General features: G+C 38.5%; 1 protein-coding gene across 3 annotated transcripts in view; it reads right to left on the reverse strand.

The window, feature by feature from the left end:
* The window catches only part of LOC135213203 (cell division cycle protein 23 homolog), a 98,555-nt gene that overhangs the window by 17,021 nt on the left and 57,126 nt on the right, over positions 1-24,408 (reverse strand). For all 3 annotated transcript variants that reach the window (XM_064247177.1, XM_064247176.1, XM_064247178.1), the window contains exon 5: positions 9,294-9,458. In XM_064247177.1, coding sequence (XP_064103247.1) covers positions 9,294-9,458 — 165 coding nt within the window. The remainder of the gene's footprint in view (positions 1-9,293; positions 9,459-24,408) is intronic.

The following is a 24,408-nucleotide window of genomic DNA, read 5'->3' on the forward strand; positions in this document are numbered from 1 at the left end:
TGCTAAAGTAGTGTCCAAGCGTTGGGCAGAGGATGGGTTGTAGTGCCAACAACATTAAAAGGGGAGTCTTTGTGACAAGTGCAGTGGATAACTTGGATGAGTCAGGCTGCTGTGAATTTCATGGTACTGCCATGACACTGACTAGCCATCTCACTCCTGACAACATGGGTGAGGACCCTCCACCACTCCGCCTGGATCTTCCTGAAGAATCTCCTGTTCACCCTCCCAATGATTACGTTAATGTGTCCTATGTTGATGAATATGCTGATGACATCAACCTATCTTTGACTGAGAAGGAATTGGCCAAGCCAACCTTTGATGAAAATCGCCAAACAGGAGCACCCGAAGAAGCATGGCTAGAACATTTATATGCTGTCAGTTGACAAGGATGGGGAGTTGCAAGAAAAGCCAGTGACTTACTCAGAGTTTTTTTCTCATCTCCAGAGTGTAGCGGATGTCAGACCACATGCCACAGTTGGGATGTTTCCTATCTTCTTTAAGAAGGCATCTTCTATGGCTATGCAGAAACATTCAATGCTTGTAACCATGAAGGCAACTGGCTTTATAAACCATGGCCAGGTTCCAGTGATAGTAGGGGACTTGCCCATCTATATCCAGCAGAAGTGTCAAAATAGTCTCCAGATGAAGTTGGTGAATCCAAGATGGTGTACCTAATGGGTTTCCTGCACATTGAAATGGCATCCCAAGAATGTGGGAGAAAGCTGTTGGCAGGATCTGGATGGGAGCAAATGTTCTCCCAAGCAAAGGTCTTTATACCAGCTGACACTTACATAGCTCCATATACTCAAAGTTCAAACATACACTGAGTACTGCCAAGGGAGTTATGGGCCACATGAATCAATGGAAATGTGGGAAAGAAGGAAGCTCCCACCACCTGCTACTGGAGAACAGTTCAAAATTACCTGCTGATAATATGCCATTGTATGAGGTCAACGACTGGGTGATTGGCCACTAACTCTCAATGCCTGCACTGACCTGTGCCCATGGTTCTTTGCTTTTGGACACACAAACTATGCCTGTTGGATGCCCGTCTTCTTGAGAGACATGACATGTTTGCCAGAGATTCACCCAAGTGTCCATGAAGCATTTGTAGAGGGAAAGTTTGTTGTGGAACGCAGTGGCAAGTTCTCCCTTATGGCACTTGATCAGAGCCAGGAACACAGCATCAAATTCCTGAAGGAAGATAGTGAAACCAAGGGTCTCTATGGACAGCAAGAGGAGAAAGAGGTCATTGAGCTCTCCAAACCTGAGGTGCTGAGGATCATGGAGGAATTTGAAAATGCCAGTCTCTGTATCAAACAAAGATGTCAGCTTGGAATACCCAAAATCCTCTGTTGCTGAACAGAAAAAGTTCTTGCAAGACCTCAAAGCCCTTCTCAATCTTATAAAGGAGGGAACAGTTGTCAATCCCTTCCAGGAGACAGGTCCAGAGCTTGTCACATTGGACACTGGTGAGATTGTAAAAAGCCTGAGGGAAGCTCCAAAAATTGGCAAGAACATGTTCTCAGTATTTGTAAGAGACAGACTTGAAAAAGCATCCGAGCCTTTATCTGATGTATCCCAAGAGCCAATGTGTATACATTCACCAATCAGCCACCAGCTGATCTAAAAAAGGGTGCAAACAAGTTAGGATCAGCAAAGGCAAATACAGCAATTATCACCAAGCTTTTCCTGCCCCTACAAGCACGGCCTGAGGCTGACATAGATGACTTCTTCAAACACGAAAATCTCCGGGAGCCCCCTGCATTATCCGATCAGGGAAAACTGATGTCTAGTACAAAGTCATCCCTTCTTAGCTGCCTTCCTGGCATGCCTGATCCTGGATATGTCATATGTCAGCCATCATAATATGGTAAAATCCACTGTGCCAATGTATTTGGAGAGTACACACAGAAGCACTTGCTACCGTTCCTGGAGAGTCAGATGACCAACAACACTACAAGAATAGATGCTGTTTGGGATACATATCAAGATGCAAGTCTCAAATCAGACTCATGCCAGAAGAGGAGAAACTCTAGGTCAGCAAACTAGTCTCAGCCAACATACCTATACCAAAGGGGGTTGACTGGCAGAAGTTCCTGAAGGAGTCTCACAACAAAGGTCATCTGTTTCAGTTCCTCAGTGAGCAACTGGCCCAAGAAACCACTGGTGCAAGGTATCATTTTCTTACCACAAAGGCTGAACTTGTACTCAGCAACCAACCAATGAATCTATCAGCTCTGTCTCCATGCCAAGAAGAAGAAGCTGACACACGAATGATGCTTCATCTGCACCATGCTACTGAGCAAAGTCACACAAAGGCATACCTGAGGACAGTGGACACTGATGTGGTCCTGGCTATATATCACTTCCATGAGCTAGGTCTGACTGAGCTATGGGTTGGATTTGGATCTGGCAAGACATTCAAAGAAATCCCAATCCACCACATCTGCCCACAACTGGGAACTCAACGCTGCCAGGCACTTCTCTTCTTCTATGCATACACGGGATGTGATGTAACATCTGCAATGTTTGGCATAGGAAAAAAAACTGCCTGGAATACATGGGCCAATTTTCCTGAGGTCACAGACACTTTCATAGCCATCACACAGGACCAAACCAGCTTCACACTTGACACTGCACGTGAGCCGTCCGGAACGCTTCGCCATGCTGATGTACAGTAAAATGTCCAGTGCAAACTGTGCCAATGAAGCAAGACAGCTGATGTTCCCACATGGCCTCAAAGCACTCGAATGCAACCCACCAACCCAACATGCCTTGTTCCAGCACATAAAACGTGCACTGCTTGTTGCAGCTTTCATCTGGAAGCAGTCGCTCTACAGAAGTCCCCACACTCAAAATGCAAGTGAATGAATGGGGCTGGGAATGGAATGCAAGAAAGAAGGTACGGATGCCTAACTGGACAAATCTACCAGATGCCGGCCATGGATGCACACTGCTACTCCACTGTGGGTGCTTGGTTGCATGCAAGGGCACCTGCAAGTGCAATCGAGCAGGAATTCACCATAGGCCCCTGTGCAAGTGTGAGGGAGGCTGCTTAAACAATGACATGGCAATATGATCTGTTCTGTCCTTAGGAAATCATATACATAGTTGAATCATATTTGTTTATCTTTTTACCACTTATAATTAATGTTGACTTTCTAATCTTTGATTTTTTCAATGTAAAGGTACATATCACATGCATGTGTTAGTATCAAACATGTAATTGGATCATTTCAGTTTAGGTTCACATTTAATACTATATGCCAGATAATGGGTTTTGTATTGATAAATAAAATTTCAAGTTGTCATTTTTGTGGAAATTTTTTCATTTACATCCAATGAAATGACAACTATAAATTATAAAACTAAAGTAAAGGAAATAATTGTGATAGACCAGAACACAGTTATATATAGTCCCACAAGAGTATCTTTAAGCTGGTATCTTAACATAATTATGATTATTTACTGCTACCCCTTCTATATTTTGTAAGTCCAATTTCAACACTTCAATCAAATTCCTAGTATACAGGGACAACATGTGAAAGAACTGGAAAGATGTCTAACACATGGGCCCAGAACCCAACATCATCTGTCTATATCTATTCAAGTGCATTTTAGTGTAATTTGTGTTCAATTTTCCCTTAACTTTGACCTTTTGACCCAGTAAATGACCTTGAAACAGCAAAATGGCATCAGAAATTGAAATCTTGCCCCTAAAAACATAGGAAGAGTGGTTTTATACATGATTCTTGTGTAAATAGGAGCTGAGGTACACTATTATCTTTTATCGGTGGCGGCCATATTGAATTTCGTGCAAGCAGGCCTCTAGAGGGCAGTCGCAACTTGCTTGTGATGGTTTTTGAGAACCTCGTGTCCATACCTATCACCATGCAAAAATTCAAAAACTGGTCAAAAGTGCACGATTCTTCATAATTTTGATATACATATTCCGGCCACACTAATACAGTGGACACCCCCGTATTCGCGTTCTCCGGATTTGCGGACTCACACATTTGCGGATTTCTCTCGGGAACGTTTCCCGCATTATTTGCGGAAAATTTGCACATTTGCGGTATTTTTCTATGAGAAATATCCACTAATTCCTGGTTTTTTTTAATCAATTTCATCATAAAATGCACTTTTTGTGGTAAAACTATCTAAAAAACCAAGTATGAACATTTTTAGTGGGTTTTTCTTCTGTTTTAACTAACAAAATAGGCTGTTTTTAGCCTTTTCATAGGGGTTCCAAGCATTCGCAGGTACTAACTATTAACAGGGGGTCTGGTATGCATCCCCAGCGAATACGGGGGGACCACTGTAGTTACCGTATATTTCGGCGTATAAGTCGACCCTTTAGCCCCAAAAAATCATGCCAAAATTAGGGGGTCGACTTATCTAACGGTAACAAAAAGTGAATCTTTATTATTTTGGCATATCGGTACAGGAATCCAGGCTTTACAGTTGGCTAATAACAATGACAGCCTTGTAGAGGTAACTATGGATGTAAATACCAGTATTAAAAACATTTCACATGGTAATACGACAATAATAATACATTAGAACATCCATTACCTTAAATAAAATGAAACAAATCAAAGTAACTTAGAGAAACCCCAATCGCACAGCAAGTGTAAACATTGCGTAGCTATTTGTAGTACAGTAATTGAGAGGGATGCGTTCACTCTGACAGTTTTGTATTTACCGGAGTATTGTTCAAAAACATTTATGGTATGAAATCTTTATCTATCACTTTAAATAAAATTTAAAAAATTGTATTTAATAGTAAATATGTATTTAAAATCCTTCAAAATTACATGAGTCATCGTCACTTGAATTAAACAATTCATCAGACAAATTATCATTCACGGTTTCATCATAAGGATCCCAGTTTGAATCTGGTGAATCAACTGCAGGTTCGTTTTCCCTCAAATGAGCCTGTTTATGCCATAGAAGAACCAATGGTCAAGGAATAGTCCAACATAATAATAAAATACCGGCACGTCGTTTTAACAACCCAATCAAAACATTAACTTGAGTGGCAGTTTATGCATACATATATACGTAGGCTGTTATGCAGCGTTAGTTAGCGCTTTGTTTGTTTACATTACACTCGAGTAACGTATCTTTCGTTTCGTCATTTCTAATCATATTTGCCGATATTCATCTTTTATATATTACACAGATTTGTTAATATACCGAGTATATTACCTGTATTTTTTATGGTAAGTAGAGCAACATATGTACCGTAATAACATTCAGGTTATTTTATATGATACGTTTTACACTGCTGCTTATTTTGAGCGTACAGTTGGCCTCACATTTTATAGGTCGACTAATATACCCGATATTAGTTAAAATCATAAAAATTTACTCAGAATTGGGGGGTCGACTTATCTTCCGGTCGACTTATACGCCGAAATATACGGTATAGGTCTAGGAGTTTAGCTGATATGCCATAGTATGTACTACTATATCCTTGTTCCAAATCCCCAGTCCAGAGGGGATAGAACCATTTACGAATCATGAAATTTAGGCTATAAGAAAGCAATAAGGCACTTTCAGCTTTTCAGTGCTTAAGACAGTGAAAGAGGGAGTTGGAGTGGTAAGACAGCACTATAAAAAGATCCAGAAAATAAACAAGATTAGATACAAATATCTAAGGTGAGAAACTAAAACGCCACTTTTACACTAAGAAAGGAACCATTCATACTAGGCCGATAATGTGAGACTGAACTCGGCTAGTCTTCTGGGTAACCAAACCTTGTTGGCTAAAGGCCTTGTCCTTGTTAGCAGAATGGAAGGGAAGGCAAAGTACTGTAGGTTGTTCAAACTGTACAAAAGGGTATATGTCTTCTATACCTTAAAATCTGGTTAGGTAGAAGAGCAATAAGATGATAACCTGTTGTTGAAACACAACTGTTCCAGCAGTGGTATAATCCATAACTTTCAGTTACTATATGCAAACCATGTTATGTAGCAACCATTAAACTTTAAAACCTCAATTCCTATGGAAGATTACTCTCATCAAGTAGCTGAATGCTGATCTTGACAGCTAATTGTTTAAAACTACTTATGTGGGGGATCTACGTCCAATGGTCTAACTCCTGAACACTGTACTTTGAAATTGTCTGTAAAGAATAACAGGCCTAGCCTAGTGTGCTTCTGCCCTTAGCACTGACTCAACATTGTTTACAAGCGATAAAAGAAAAAAATGAATGTCCAAGTGTACGCCAGAACAAAACTCATAAAATAATATTATCTACTGAGGATTTCCGTGTTGCTCAATGTATGAACAGATTGACGATGCCCCATTTGCATTCTGGCTTTGTTTACAGCCTTAAAATAATCAGCTGATTGCATTTCACCGATATCATCACTGTCTTTAGTTGCCATATGTGATTTAATTCACATACATTCCTTTTGTAAAGTGCTGGGTTTAACAAAGCTGATTCTAATCATGTTTTTCATACATACGTCGCCTAAAAGGGAAATCATTGTTTTGTCATTGCCATTCTCAAACCACTAATAACAATACAATAATGAACGATAATTATCGTATATGATTATCGTTCATATGACTGAATTATTCTTAACAGTTACAGCAGCTTTGCATGCTTCCTCACTTGATTTTCGCTGCATTTTTGGTAAAAAAAAAGCATGGGGGAGATCATGAAAATAGTGTGATTGAAAAAATGCCATGGATGGTACCAAAGATGATTTGTATGATATTGCTGATGAAGCTGAAGTCGACTCACCAGAACCAGACTGGAATCCCTATGATGGTGGCAAATGTGATCAATCTTGTGATATGTGTGAAAAACTTTTAATGAAAAATTAATGCATATTATGTAATCCTAAATGTTATTACTGCACTACTGTAATTATACTACCACTAAAATTTCTAAAAGGTTCCTGAAATAGAAGTTTGTTTCATTGATTTAGAATTATACTTGAAATAGCCTATTTGTTAAGAAGATATGCCAATAATGTATATGGTAAAAATAGTTTTATTTTATTATCAGTTTATGTATTTCATAAAGTGAATCTTCATGTATGTTGGTAGTTAAGCTATAGCACTGAGGCTGAGGCTAGCCTATCGATACAAATCTTAGAATTTAATGTTTTATTTTTAGAATTGTAGTATAAGACGACCCCCAATTTTAAGGGTGAATTTTAGGATTTAAAGGAAACGTACGGTAAATGAAATTAAAAGTTGTACACCGAATAACTAAAAGAAAATATACATAAGCAGAAATAAAACATTGAACACCACTAGAAAAGACTACACATAAAATTTCAATGGATATTACAGTATTCACATTTTCAGTAGGATTCACCCACATAGGTTTGAACACACAATGATGGAAACTTAAAAATATTATAAACCCACAAGTTCTAAAACAAAAATTTAATATGCTGTACGCCAAGCAATACACAAATGTCCCATCAACACAGAGATGCTATCTCCACCACAACTTTGTGAATCACCAGCATTCGGCCATCTCTAATATTCACCTAAGTACATCTTATCCTAATCATCATCTCATTTCCTTTTTAACTGTAGATATCCTCGATTCCATGACAAATACTTCCTAAAAAGTAATTAAGAATTGACAAACATTCTTTAGAGGATTTGATGGCACATATAAGCCAATTCTTGAAGAGATAATAAAAATCTCAGTTCTTTTGAAAGATAACATAAGAGGTTAAAAATTACAGGAATGCTCTCATTGGCTGATGATGATGCAGCATCAGCTTTCCAAGGCAGAAACCAGCTTTATTTTCTAAGGCAATCCTTCAACTATGATGAAACCATCGTGTTCTGGAAGAATCAGCCCAGTGGCACCCAAGTCCAAAAATAATACAAATGTGGCTCCAGGATTTCACCCCAGAAACAGTCATCTTTCTCTGCAGCTGTGGGATTCATAAAGAGGTAGTTCAAATACAGAAACAAGGAAATGGTGCTGCAGCTCTACACATCAATAGTTAGACCTCATCTTGAATATGCAGTACAATTTTGGTCACCAACACAACGAAAAGACATAAATAGATTAGATGGGATACAAAGCAAGAGCCACAAATTTAACTATCCATCAGGCAAATAGGTTACCAAAGATGACAAGAGAGCTAGAACATGTACGGCTTAGAAACATGACGATTGTGAGGACAACTAATAAAAACTTTCAAAATACTGAAAGGCAAAACAACAAAATTAGACAGTAACCTATTTACATTAAACGAAAACCAGACAAGAAATACTGGATGGAAACTAGAACTGAAGAGATACAACACATCCCATTGTGGGAACTTCTTCACATACAAGATATGTGACACACGGAATAAACTGCCACTAGAAGTAATAAACAGCAACAGTGTGGAAGTTTAAAAGAAAGCTAGACAAAATCATTAGAACACTGTGAATGAACAGCAAAACCTGCTCCTACAGATAAGTGAGCACATGATGTCTCCTCGGATGGACTAATAAGTCTTTGAGACATCCTTATCCTTCCAACTCCTTGTAACTTTCTCTCTCTCTGGAGTAGTACATATATATGTATGGCATGGTGGAGAAGAAGTGTTGACCATAGAGGTTCCTTTCAATCTTTTGATATCGTAAGGAGTTACTCTCTCTCTCTGTCTCTCATATTCTCTATGTCTCTTAAATAAATCATAAATCTCACTCTTTATTATCAGATGTTGCCTATTCAGTGGTGTCCGTGTGTGTGTGCGCGCGCATTATTGGCTGTATGTATATATTTCTAATGGTAAAATGTATGTTTAAGATGACTCTGATCAACAACTAATACTACAGTAATAAAATAATAACTTAAGGCATATTTGATGTAGGATGATACTTTAAGTATACAATTGGTATTTGCATTTGTAGAGGGGGTTCTAAGTATTCGCAGATTCTAGCTATTCACAGAAGGGTCTGGTATGCATTCCCTGCGAATACGGGATGTCCACATTATTGCAGTTATATGTAACAAAATGCCCATTCTTAGGTAAATTTATTTAGAGAATCTGAAACTATGGTGACTGAGATATGCAGGTCCCTGGACCCAGTCCCCATGTATGTCATCACAGAAATATAATCAAAACAATGGGAAAGACGGTGATCAAGCCTGTGTTATCCAGTAGAGTGAGGCATATCTATACCAGAATAATTGTTTGAAGAAATGAAGTGGTCAGTATTCTCTAAAAGAATCGACAATGAAAGATAATAATGCAAATCTTAAGTCTGAAAGATTACCTAACAAACATGATACATCTTGAGATGAACTTACCTATGGCTTGGCGATAACACTGTATTGCTGCATTTGAGTTTTTCATTTCCATATATTCGTGGCCCATCAAAGTCCAGGCGGCAAGATAATGGGGGTTAAGCCTTAAAGCTCTCTGAAAGTACTGGACGGCCTTCTCGTGCTGCGATCGTAAACTGTAGTAATTTCCTGTTCAAGTCATAATTGTGTTAAATCTCTTACTACATCATGTTCAATGACATTCACAAAAAAAGGGTCAGGAGGTTATCAAATTCAGAATAATGTCAAATTACCATTACCAGCAATGTGAACAGATAACTGAAGAGTCTGAACAGACATTTTGAGGCCATAGATAAAGGGTATCTGGATGTATACCAAGGTCAGTATTAAATCATTCATCTCCCTTCCTAAATTATGGCTTATAAATGAATTTTTTAAATAATAAGATTTTCATCATTAAATGAAAAAGAATTATGAATAAAATACTGGACATCAAGTACTAATTAATGACAACGGTATGTGTAACTGCTTTGCTTTATTCTATAATAATATTTCACCAACATGCAAATATATATCCATTTTCCCCAAAAATTTGGTAATAATAAAATTAGATTTATTATATACTTACCAAGTAATTATATAGATAACATTTCTAGTATCAACAGCTAAAATTTTTGAAGTTTGCAATAACGATTCTTTTGTTTTTAAGTGTAGGTAAATGGCCCCACCTACTTTCGGGAAAGAGAGGAACAATTGAGCAGAGAAAACCAATTTGTTTATGCATATGTCCAAGTGTGGGGAGGCGGGCAGGCTCTCATTCTGTAATTACTACTTGGTAAGTATATACAAAAATCAAATTTTATTATAGAGATATCATTTTTGTATATGTAGCTTACCAAGTAATTACAGAGTTGATTCCCATCATGACAGGGGTTGGGATTCATGGACTATTACTATTCCCAAACAAAGTTAATAGAAACAATGAAATGAGAAAGAAGTTTTGCTAACACTCACAGAGTGCTTGTTGATTCCTTACCTGTTAAGAAAGCAGCAGCAACATCATACTACCTCTGGTATCGCGATCATCTAACCAGCAGAGACGTGGCAGTAAAGCCATGGGTTGCCTACTACATTTGTGGGAGTCTAATAGCGAAGGATACTTCCGAACGCTAGTAAGGATTAAAAAATAGTTCCAACTGCCCAGGGCACAGTACTAACAATACAACAACCAGACAAAACAAAACCTTTGCCTACACTTAGACATTAAAACTTACCACAACCCCAACCATAAAAACTGTTGGGTACCCAGGTACACTGTATCAGCACTCTTCCCAAGAACACAACATAAGATTCAAGGCGAAATGTGATGAAGGAAGACACGTCCTACACTCCTCCCAATACCATGCCAGCCAATGATAAGGTCCCAAGGTACTGCAATCTTATAAGTCATCTCCACATCCCAAAGATAATGAGAAGCAAATACTGACTTGCACTTCCAGTAAGTAGTTTCTAAAATGAATGTATGAGACAGATTGTATCTGAAAGCCAATGAAGTCGCTACTGATCTGACTTCAAGTGCCCTTACTTTCAATAACCGGCAATCTTCCTCTCCTGCTCGAGTGTGTGCTTCCTTAATTACATTCATCAGGAAGAAGGATAACACATGATGGTTCCTTGACTTAAGTCCAGAGATTATTAAGGCGGCCCTCAGTTAGCGGCAGGGGTTACGTTCCTGGCCGCCGAAGCTAAGTAATTTTTCGACGCAAAGTGATTTAAAAGCCTAAGGCTGCCACACACCTTCTTTCAAAATTCTAGACTAGTTAACAGCGCTCTAGACCAGTCAAAGGGCGCTTAATCCCGCGATGGCGCAATAAGTAAAATTATATTTATGCAGTATAGATCTATAGAATTTGCTGTACAGTTCATTATATTATTATAAATACTGTAAAGTGAAAAAAGCCTAGCTTTAATCCTTTGGTTGTCTAGAGTATGTAGATATAATAAGGTTTTATACAGTGTACAGGCAGCTGTTGTGTTCAAGTTACGATAATCCGATTTCATGAGAGACCAAATTACAATAGCCTAACTTTATCCCATCTTCTAGTTACACAAGTTCAAAAACAGCAAAAGAGAATGATGAAAGTATGGTTTTAACGTTATACTCGTTGCATAAACGTGTACAGCCATGAACAACCGAAAGTGAAACGACTTTTTTTCTAAGTACAACCGAATTCGATAACATCCGTTTGGCTTGTATTTCAATCAGTACACTACGTATTACCAAAGTTGTTATAAATGATGTTATGTATAATAGAACCGAGATATCTTAATGTAATAACCTTATTCGCTATAGATCAAAGATCAATATAGATCAAAGATCAATCGGGAAATATACTGTTAAATTTAAACCTAGTTATAACTGAAGCTGAGAAAACTGTTCAAGCTGCTAATGACTATTATCGTGCAGCAACAAGGATAAAACTCTAGTAAAGTATGCCATCAAACACAACCATAGATAAAATTGAGATAAAATAATTTTAATCAAAAGTACTGGGCTTGAAAGAACACATTTTACTGTTAGTTTCCCCCTCATTTTGGGACCACCTTGACGTGGTGAGGGGGCTCTCGAACCTCAGGAATCTCTTCCCAGGTTCGAACCCAAGAGTCCCATATGACATTATATATTTTCGAGTAAACTTATGTGGACCTTTCCATTTTTTGCCAAAATTTTGAAAGCAAATAAATGAGAAAAACATATCATGGCTTAACGTGGAGTTTAAATCCGAAGCTAAATAGTGAGAACTGTGGTAGGATCCATCATCTACCCGACAATGTTCGGACCTGTTTTTCAGGCGGACTATTCTGTGGAGCTGGACCACGGATTCCAGGGGGGCCTGGTTCTAGGAATAGAACTCTCGGAACATTCTATCCAGTTTGCCCATAATGTGATTAGGATGGGGATAATGTATTAAATAATACTCTTAGTCCTAGCAAGCGGGTTCTGCTTACACTTGGGCCATACTAATCATGTTATGCCATCCCCTTTTGGTGGAGGGTAGGGATGCGGACATTTGGGAGTCCTTTCTCACTTGTGCCTTTGGCAGAAGATTTAACTTCGCGAAGGGCCAATGATATCTTTTCAAGAATTAATTTTTTTTTTTTTGTAAAAACTCAAAATTTATGAACTGTGAAATAAATGATTTGAGTACCCCTGGGCCCCATGATGGAAAAACTACGGCACAGTTGATGACCATTGGCACGTCACTCCCGAATTTCCTAGGTACTGCCACAAGTAGTGAAAGTACTATAAAAGATACAAAGGAACACCCGTTCCAAGTAAAGCAGCAGAGCCAGAAAACCAAATAGAGTGCATAAATAAAAAAGAAACAAACAAAAATAAATTGGTAAACTCCAATATCGTAACAATGGAACCATATATGATGAACAATAATTCTGAATTAGAGACAAATAATCCTCCCAGCAATACAGAAAATATAAAAATCTAATAGACAAGCAACATACATAAAACAAGGACCAAAAAGAAACAAAAATTACTGACTTAATCCCACATTGGTACATTTTTTGATGACCTCTTTGGACCAGATAATTGGTCAAGATTTCTAGTCCTCAAAGCTGACAACAAAATCTCAGCAGCGATGCTAGAAAACAAATTACTTAACATATATCCAACACAAGACATGGAATGCAGACACATCAAGGACAATGAATGGCTTATCCAAGTAACCAATAAAAAGCAGTCCACTGCCTTTTTAAGTATAACAGAAATAAATAATATAAAGGTAATAATTACAAGCCATGAAACATTGAATTATGTACAGGGTACAGTCATCCTACCCAATAGCGAGCAGGAGCTTCCTTCAAAACAACTATTGCTAGACTCCCTAAAAATTGAGATATAACAATATCCACGATTTAGAAATATACTCTATTTCAAGTAGGAAAGATAAAAGTAAAAATATCAACATTGCCAAAATAAAATTTACAGGCCAATAAGACTTACCATTAAAATTTAAAATAAATTCTTGGACAAAATAGAGAAGTTCGTCCTTTTGTTCCTAAACCATTACAATGTACACAGTGCTCAAGGTATGGACACACATAAAAAAGATGCCGTAATAAAGCTATATGTGGCAGTCTGTGCATCAGATGACCATACCACTAATTGGAAAACTGTAATCAATCAAAATGTATTAATTGTGGACTAGCCCATCACGCAAAATCTAAGGAGTTGCATTTTACCAATAATAACACAGAACTTCAGTGTTGTTAATAAATAGGACAGAATGTCAGTCATGGAAGCCAGACTTGAGCTAAAAGTAAGAGGCAGTTACAATCCATCCAAAAACCCCCACCTTTTCAAATGTGACTAAAAATCAAGACATCAAACAGCACAATGACAAACAAGATAGTATAAACATGGAAACTGGATTTCATACCAATAATACTGAAACCCAAAATAAAAGTGATATTACAACAACCAATACCACCACCAACATAGATGATTCAGTTATCCATGGAAAAGAACTTCCAATAAAAGAAGAATTAAATAATGATGATAATCGAACTGGCAAAAAGAAAAGAATTCTAGAAAGAAACCCCACCTAAGGGAAAAAAAGTAAATATTGAAAATTACAATCAATCCAGAGAGACTCCAACTACACCAGGAGAACATTTTAAAAAAGATATTAAACTAACCTCATCACAAGTGGAAATACACAATTACCCTCAATCTCAATCAAACAGCCAACATCTGGACAATAAAGATCACTCTTACAATTTCCATCAAATAATACTAATGAAAATCATACCATTAAACCAAACCAAAATATAACTATCACCCCCAACCATCCACAAGACCGAAATATCCCATTAACAACAACAAAACAAATAACCCCTCAAACCAACAGTCCTTATCACTACAGAAAAGGAACAATAGAATTACAAAACCAGAAATTTCTAAAGCTAGACCAAAAACTTCTGAACCAATAATTAACATTACCAAACATGCTTCATCTTGTGGTTGTAATGAATGCTTTGTAAGTACATATAACCAACTAACTACCAAGACAGAGGACACAGTACGAAATTGTATTGACAATTTTTACCAAATAGGAGATGCCTTTAACACACCAACATGAGAACGAATTATGTTCTGAATCCTTAAAAACACAAAAAGGAAATTATAAAATCAAAAATAGACTTAATAATATTCAACTATGAAAAACAAACAACTGCAGAATCTAATAACCAACATACAAATACAACGATTAAAAAACCACAAATAAATTCAAATGCATATAAACTACGAGATAAAGTAAAATCAGCAATCAATTTACAGAATTTAACAACCAATTCCTCCCAATAATGGAATATAAAATCATTCAATGGAATAAATGGTCTCGTACCCGACTACGTCTGGGTGAATTACAAAGAATCATACGAGACCACAACCCAATGTGCATATGTCTACAACATATAGGAAGTAACCCTACAAATATCCAACACTATAAAATTGCCTGTTATTCACCAACTGACGGTGGAAAATTAGGCACAGCCATATACGTTCAAAATAGCATTACATATGAACCTGTTGACATACCATCTATGCCATATCAAATAACATCAATTAAGGGATTTTGACGTAAGGAAAAATCTATTTCTGGGCGATTGGTTCGTGTCGCCAGCGAAATATCCTTTAATCCATTATTTCTAAGGTAAATGTACTAACACATACCAGAGAAAATAAATAAAATAAAGAAAAGGTCAGTACAACTGACTCGCTCACCCCTCCAAGCGAGGGTGTCGGTATGAACACTATGGCGAGTGAGACCACTACCACGAACCGCTTGCCAATAGAAATCTCCCACTACAAAATCCCCACAAGAGGGGAGCCGACCCACAGAGTGGGCAGCAACTACTACTACTCCATCCCATGCTGCCGACTGCTGCGCCTCTGGTGGCCATCCTGAAGTTAGCAGACAATCTTGAGCGAAGGGATGGGCAGGGCGGGATTTCGCTGGCGACACGAACCAATCGCCCAGAAATAGATTTTTCCTTACGTCAAAATCCCCCCTTTTCTGGGCTCAGTTCGCGTCGCTGCGCGAAATCGTACCAGAGAAATAGCACAAGATTGTAAAGAATAAAAACAAAAAGACAAAAAAGGGTCTCAAATAAAAAAAGATAACATAAAATGAAGAAATATAATTGCTAATAAATATACATATACACACTGATACAAAAATAGAAATATTAACTTAAATTTAACTTAATGCTAATAATATTTCTTAAAATTAACTTAAATTTAACATATATACAGAGCTTACATGGAATATATGTTGAAATCAGTATCTGTGTATAGATATTATGTACAAAGAACTGAAAGCAATTATAACAATAACTTGAATAGAACAAACTTCAATAATAAAATAAAAGGGAATGTATATGACTTAATACACAAAACCCGTAACCATGTAAATACTATGTGTCCCTAGCATAAAAATAAGGGGATCACATCCAAGAGATCATATATACAACAAATGTGAGTGACCCTAGCAAAAAAATAAGGGGCACCCACTATACCATCATAAGAGCAGCTAAGACTCAAGGTAAACGTAGATGAACATGGCAGGTATAGACGAACGTGGGTGAGATAGGTAGAAAGGAGGACTGGATCTTCTACTAAGATAAGCAGAGTCGGGGGAAACTATGTTACCGCCGCAAACTGCTGAAAATTTCAGAGCTTCCAAGGACTTAAGTAATGACGTTTAAATACTGTCGGCGATTTCCATCCAGTATATTTTTCAAGTCATCGAAATTCATATGCTGGAAATAGTTAATTGAGGTGGCTACTGCCCTGACATCATGTGCTTTAGGGAAGGAGTCAGGATTGGCTTGCTTAATAAAGTACAGGATCTGCTGCCTGATGCCTTAATAGATAAAGTACCACCTTTTTCTCTGTTAAAGAGAGGACCCGATGAGGATGAGGAGGTCCTGGACAGAAAAGGCTCGTAGGTCGATACGGGCAAAGAGAAATATCTTGTGGAAGGGGTACAACCTTCCATGGTTCCCACTCATCAACGGATCTTCATTCTTTGCTATAAAACTACGTTCCGGAGAAAGTAGAACTTCCCCCTGTGGGAAGAAATTCAACATGATCCGGATCCCTGGATAATGCCGACAGTTCTGAAATTCTAGCTCCTGAAGCCAAGCTTAATATAGAGTTTTTCTTAAGAGCATTATAAATGAACATGTGTCATTATCAGTTTCTGAAGCCAGCTTTAGAACATCATTAAGAACCATGATACTGACGTAGGCCTTACAGAAGGTCTAAGTCTAGCACAAGCCTTGGGAATAGACGAGAAGTAGGAGTCTGTCAAGTCTATGCTGAAACCCATTGAAAAATCTTTTCAAGGCTGACTTGTTTGTCGTAATAGTGCTAGCTGCTAAGCCTTTTTCAAATAAAAACCTGAAAAAGGATATAGCTGAATTGATTGGGTCATAATCTAATACTGATTCTCAGGAAGGTTGCTAACTTTTTGCTGCAGCATCATACTGTCTCAAAGTTGAATCTCTTTTATCAGATTCCAAGAAGAGAATATTTTTGAGGATCAATATTCGCATCTCTTTTAGCTGCAAACTTCATGAAATCCATAAAGTTAGGGTTTTGAGAATTACCTGAGGAAGCGAACACAGTCTTCGTTTGTACTGACTGGGAGAGCCTGGGATTGGGAATTCGAAGAGGACGAAGACCCAGTTCCAGAATTAGGGGGTACCAATTGCTCTTCGGCCAGTCTGGGGCTACTAGAGCCACTTGACCCTTGAATGTCCTGAGTTTGTTCAGTACCTTCAGGAGAAGATTCACTGGAGGGAAGACATAAATCTTCTCCCAGTTGTTCCAGTCTAGGGCCAGGGCGTCCGTGGCATAGGCCAGAGGGTCCAGGTTGGGGGCCACATAACATGGGAGTTTGTGGTTCGCTTGGGATGCGAAGAGATCCACTTGTAGACCTGGAACTCTCTGAAGAATCCATTGGAACGAACTGTTGTCCAGTGACCATTCCGACTCCAGAGGAACTGATCGGGATAGAGCATCTGCTATGACGTTTCTCACTCCAGCTATATGGGTGGAGGAGAGGTGCCAACTGAACTTGTCCGCCAGGGAGAAGATGGCTACCATGACATGATTTAGATGACGTGATTTGGAGCCTCCTCTGTTTATACAATGGACTACCACTGCGCTGTCTAAGACTAGCTTTATGTGAGAGTTCTTTGGCGGACGTAACCTTTTTAGAGTCAAGAACACTGCCATTGCTTCCAGTACGTTTATGTGAAGCTGACGGAACTGGGGTGACCAGGTTCCTTGAACCTTCTTGAACTGAGAATATCCTCCCCAACCGCTTAACGAAGCGTCTGTGTGGATGGTAATCCCCGGAGGAGGAAACTGAAGGGGTACTGATATTGACAAGTCTTGACTTTTGCCCAAAGGGCGAAGACGATTCCGTAGAAACCTGAGGGACTGAGGATAATTTGTCCCTGGACCTGACATTTGCTCGTGAGCGCCAGATTCTGGTTAAGTCTTTCAGTTTGGCTTTCATCAAGATGTTTGTCACTGATGCAAACTGGAGTGAACCCAGAATCCTTTCCTGGGTTCTCCTTGACGCAAGTTTGTGTCTTAGAAATTGCTTTACTGACTTCGCTATTTCTTTCCTCTTGGCTAATGGAATCGACAGAGTATGGAGGATAGATTCCATTGAATGCCCAGCCACTGGAAGTTTGACTCCGGAGTGAGTCTTGATTTGGTCCTGTTTATCTTGAAGCCTAGATATTCCAGGAACCGGATTACTTCCAGTGTTGCTTTGTGGCATTCCTCGACTGTTGGAGCCCAAATTAGCCAATCGTCGAGATACGCTACTACCATAATCCCTTGCGATCTTAGTTGTTGGACGACCACTTCCGCCAACTTCGTGAACCACCCTGGGTGATACGTTGAGGCCGAAGGGAACTACCTTGAAGGAGAATGCCTGCTCTCCTATCTTGAAGCCCAGATACGGGCGAAAGTGTCTTGCAATAGGGATATGATAGTATGCGTCTGTAAGATCGATAGAGGTGGTGACGGCCCCACGGGGAAGTAAGGTCCGCACCTGCGAGATGGTGAGCATCTTGAACTTGTCGCAGCGAATGGCCAAGTTTAAACGGGACAAGTCTAAGATTACCCTTCTTTTTTGTGAGCCTTTCTTTGGGACGCTGAACAAGCGCCCTTGAAACTTTAATCTGTTGACTCTCGCTATTGCTCCTTTCTGAAGGAGGTCCTCCGCATACTCCGTCAATTCTTTGGATGGAAGTTGGCGGAAAGGTCTGGGTGTGGGCGGATTCGCCACCCAACTCCAACCCAGGCCTTTCGACACAATGCTTTGTGCCCATTTGCTGAATCCCCACGGTGGCGGAAGAGAAACAGCCTCCCTCCTACTGGAAGTCCTCATGATGTTTGGTAGCCTCCGCGGCTCCCCTGAAGTGCTTTCCTCTATTAAGGGACCCTCCCGATCCTCTCTGACGAAAGGATCGCTTACCTCTGCCTCCCTTACCCGAGCGGTCATACTTCTGAAAGGCCTGGTCTTCGAACACTTGGTTGAAGGTTGGGGAGACAGCGTAAGAGTGGAAGGTTGAGGCTGGGGGGAAATCACATAAATAGGCTGTGATTGAGCCTTGGAGGTAGAGGGTTGGGCTGCCTGCACCAACGGAACAGCCGAAACAGGCTGGGCAAACCGTTGCTGTTTCTTTTGGTAAGTACATTTACCTTAGAAATAATGGATTAAAGGATATTTCGCGCAGCGACGCAAACTGAGCCCAGAAAAACTGTATATGCCTGATAAAAGTAAAATTACTATTTGTAATTTATATAACCAACCAAATTTCAATGCAAATTTCAGTGATTTTTCTGAACTTATTAGCAAAAGTATACAGGAACCACTACTTATAGTAGGAGATTTTAATGCACATAATCCATTATGGATATTAATAACCCCACTGACACATCCGGAATAACATAGAGAATACTATAATGAAACACAACCGTATTGTCCTCAATGAAGTGAAGTTCCAACCATATTTTTCAAATACACACCTAACCTTTTCTTCAATTGACATTTCATTATGTTCAAATGATGTAGCGGAGAAATTTGAATGGAACGTCCTAGACGATTCATACACAAGTGACCATTTCCCAATCATTCTGAACTACTTAAGTAATGTCAAAAATATTGCACCTACAAGATATAATATCCAAAAAGCTAACTGGGATAAATATTTCCTATACACACGAAACATACCACCATTCCACATAATGAAGATCACAATACTACATGTGAATCCTCTCAAACTTCATAATAAATGCTGCAGATAAAAGTATTCCAAAAACCAAAACACATTCCACAAAATCCCCTGTCCCATGGTGGAATCCAACATTAACAACATTAAGTAAATAAAACATATATTGAGTCGCAATCTAAACAGACTCAAACTCGCCTTAAATCACTCAACAAAATGCCCATATAGTATAAACATATTAAACAAAACAAAAGTTATAACAAACATCAACAATTACATTAAACCACTATATACAAATATACAGCCAAATTTAGAAAAACGGTAATAGCTGAAAAAATCGCATCATGGAAGGAATATGTCTCAAACATATCTTAAACACATCCACAAGGGATGTCTGGCAAAAGATAAGGAAAATCAATGGAAAACATATAAGACCTCCAAGAAGTGCAATACATTTAATGGAAAAATATATCATGATACTTATGAAATATCAAACATAATTGGGAAACATTTTGAAAACATCAGTGCTTACTCCAGCCTAGATACACATTTTCAAAGTATCAGAAAACAAAAAGAAAATATAATACTCAATTTTGAAACTCTTGAAGACCTGGAATATAACTATATTTTTAACATGGATGAACTAGATAATGCCATCAACTCTTGTCATCCCTCTGCACCAGGATATGATAAAATATCATTTGAAATGATAGAAAAATTAGCTCCTATAGCTAAATCATATTTATTAAAATTTTACAATAGTATCTGGCTAAAACGTGTCTTTCTGATAAATGGAAACATGCAATAAATTATTCCAATAAACAAACCAGGAAAGGATGCAAGTAATCCATCCAATTATAGACGATATCCTCTATCAAGTTGCCTATGCAAAATCTTAGAAAAAATGGTTAATGCACGATTAACGTATGTAATAACAAAGAATCCATTTTAACACCAACACAATCTGGTTCAATAGCTGGCAGATCAACCCTAGATCCCTTAACACATTTAGAAGATCATATCAAAAAGGCTTTTGAACAAAAGAAATTAACAGTAGCTATATTTTTTTGATATAGAAAAAGCATACGATACAACATGGAAACATAACATCATGCAAAAAACTCCACTCTAAGGAACTAAGAGGCCACTTACCAATATTTATTAAGAACTTCTTAACAAACAGAACTTTTCAAGTAAGAGTAGAAAATTCCTACTCAGTAACCTATAAACTGGAAGAAGGAATCCTCAAGGTAGTGTCTTGAGCTGTACATTGTTTGCTTTAGCAATCAATGACATTACTATAAATTTACCAAGTGGTGTAAAAAACAGTTTATATGTTGATGACTTTGTCATTACTATACGAGTAGTAATCTGAGACATGCTCAGAGAGTTCTCAGTACTGCCATTTCAAATATATGTAGTTTGGGCAAATTCAAGTTGGATTTAAATTTTCAACTGATAAAACAAAAGCAATCGTCTTCTACAAAGACAAAAGGTGGATGAAGAACAAACAATCAAAACTGCATCTTTATAGCACTGAAATACAATTTTGTACAAAAATCAAGTATCTAGGAGTAATATTTGATCAACATTTAAATTGGAAAGAGCACATCAAATACATTAAGCCAAGGGCATCAAGCCCTTGCCATATTAAAAAAGTTATCACACACTAATTGGGGAGCAAGCGAGACATTTTATTAATGATATATAAGGCAACAGTCTTATCCATAATAAAGATTACTGCTGTCCAATATATTCATCCGCCTCAGAATCTGCATTAAAATCTCTCGATGCAGTGCACCATGAAGGCGCTTTGCGGCAATTGTTGGGCACAGTGGAGCTTTCCGATCGTCCCCAACAAACTCACTTTTGTGGTGGAGGCAGGTGTTTTGCCCTTAAAACATCACCGTAATTTAATAACAATACAAAGAGGTCTTTCAATGCAAGCGGGATCGTCTCCTGCAACTTACTGCTTCCAAAACTGTAATCAAGTAACAGTAGTTAATAGTACTAGCTCTTTCCCAAAAGAGCTAGGATACATAATGAACATACATAATATGAATCCAATTTTTCACCCACCAATGGAATTGCCACCACCATGGATTTAAATAGAGTAAAGATATGTACCTCCCTGTCTTACCTACTCAAAAAACAAATGACAAGTACGGAAATGTACGCCAACATGCTTTGGAGCACATTAGAAGAAAAGGCGACAAATTTATGATATATACAGACGGCTCCAAAAATAATGTTGGAGTAGGAGCATCTGCATATTCGAAAAATATGTTAAGTAAAAAAAAGCCTACCTTCAATATCATCAGTATTTACTGCTGAAGTCACAGCCATACAGATGGCTCTAGATATGATATCTGAGGCAAAAGCAAGTGGCTCTGTTATTTTCAGTGACTCACGTAGCAGCTATAGATACAATAAAACAGTATAAACCAGGAAACCAAATAGTACAGGAAATTCAAACAAATAAAAATTCATCACTCCTCCAATCAGGAATATCAATGAAAATCGTTGGATCCCAGACACGTGGAATAAAAGGAAATGAATATGCAGATACTGCTGCCAAATTAGCCTGCACTATCCCTCCAACAATTTCATATGCCCAGTGTCAGACTGGGTAAAATCAGTTAAAACATTAATTTACCAGGATTGGAAAGAGAATGGGCCTCGGTGCCAACAACAAATAAAACTTAAAAATATAAAACTGAAAGTCTATGCATGGAGGACATCCTCACAAGAGGAAAGAGCAAAAGAGGTGATCCTAGCAAGGCTACGTATAGGACACACAAGATTATCACATGGTCACTTGATGTCAACACCATACATGACCCAGTGAATGTACAGATGTCGAACACCCATGACAGTACAGCATTTGCTTGTTGAGTGCCCAAATTGGACCAGCAAAGATCTATTTATCTGCGGAGTCGAAATGAAAAAATTTTCTTGCGGAAGCAGGGATTTTTCAATTAATAAATCATAAATTTTTTAAATAAGAGGGTTTCTAAATAAAGGTCTAATTTTTTTTTTTTTTTTCTCAGGATTGATCCTGAGAAAACCAGCCCGAGAAGAGTCTACTTGAGACTCAGAGGTCGGAAAAAAACTAACACCTATTATTAATTAATTAATTACTGTTAGTTTCACGCCGATATAAGATAAATAACGTAAAGTTCGTATTACGATGATATAAAGGAAAATTGAGAACGGAATCACGTAATATACACAATAAACATGCCGCCAAACGTAATCTGTTAACGAAAAAAAAAAGTTTACAATCACAACGAGGGACATATTCAATTCATTATTTCCACCTAAAAAACACGTCGTATAAGGAAAAATAACCTTGTCTCTATAAGTCAAGTATCTAGATATTCGTTTATGCCAACTATAAGCAAAGAAAATTCGCTCAGAATTGCATTAAATATGGCAAAAACAAACTCGTGTTCGCCATCCAGCTGATTTGTTTGAAAAACCGAAACATTGGCTGCTCCGCTGAATACTAGCTTAGATTAATTTGCTGTAGTATTTTAATACAATAATATGCAGAATACATACAATATTATTGGATACAGTGAAGTAATGTATAACTTTTTAAAGGATTTATGGAAAAGATGCATAATTAACAAAACAACACCATGCATTTCTGGGCTCAGCTCGTGTCGGCCTATGAAAGGATCCTTAATATCATTCTTTCTAGGTAAAATTAACCTAAAATTACCAGAGAAAAACAAAATTAAGAATGTCAGTAAACTGACTCGCTCACTCTTAAAAAGAAGTGTCGGTATGATAATAGGGGCGAGTGTGGAACACTACCACGAGACAATCACCAATTAGAACTTCCAATCAGAACCCCTCCCCCCAAGAGAGAGCTGATACCAACGGGCGATGCAGCTGCTACTACTACTACTAGGACGCCACGGACAGCAGCGCCCCTAGCGGACATCCTTAATTTTTAGCGCTAGCGTCAAGACGCGATTTTCCCTTGTGCTGTGCTATTTCTGGATTTATCTCTCTTTTTATTACCATGGAACGCTCTGCTATTGCCACGGCTAAGTTAAGTAACTCATAAGTAAATATTTTGCCTCATTTTATCTTCGGGTACCTGTATTTTCCTTTTAATAGGTCATATACGGTTCCCGGTTGTCTCGTGCGGCGCCATGCTGCCTCGTAAGAATTCCCGGTCCTCCATACTGGACTTCTTATACTTATGGGCTTACTATATTACGTTTCATTGTTTTTACATCGAGTTTTAGCTAGTTCTGCCCTTCTACCATTTCTCTTAGTTTGGTATTTAGGGCTATTATTATGATTATTCCGGCCCAGCATCCGGCTCTTGCTCTTCATCGGCTATCGCTGGCTCCGAGTAGGCTTCTGTTTCTTGGAACAGTCTGCCTCCTCCTGGGCTTCTTTCTCTTTTACTAAAAGTGTCTTTTCCATCTTTTCGATGATAATTTATTATATTTAGGGTGTTAGGCTAGCTAGGTGCTTGTTCCTTGTATTGGTACAGCTGTTCACGTGGCCCTCTCACGGTTGTGTTGCGCGCGGCCTAGGCCACTTGCGGTCACGTGTTCCATCGCACCTTACCCTACCCCCGCCCTCCCCTTCTGGTATAGGGACGAGCTGGGGGGACCCCTTGGTTGTCATGACAACCTCAGTTGCCTTCTCTCACTCCTTCTCTGAGGCGACCAGGGGTTCCTCCCAGCGGGGGGGTATAGGGCGACCACCCTCATGAGGTACCGGGTCTCCGTGCGGGTAGTCGGTGAGGCGGGGAGGAGTAGGCCATCCCTCC

This window comes from Macrobrachium nipponense, chromosome 42 (assembly GCF_015104395.2).
Source record: "Macrobrachium nipponense isolate FS-2020 chromosome 42, ASM1510439v2, whole genome shotgun sequence".
NCBI classification, from domain to species: Eukaryota; Metazoa; Arthropoda; class Malacostraca; order Decapoda; family Palaemonidae; genus Macrobrachium; species Macrobrachium nipponense.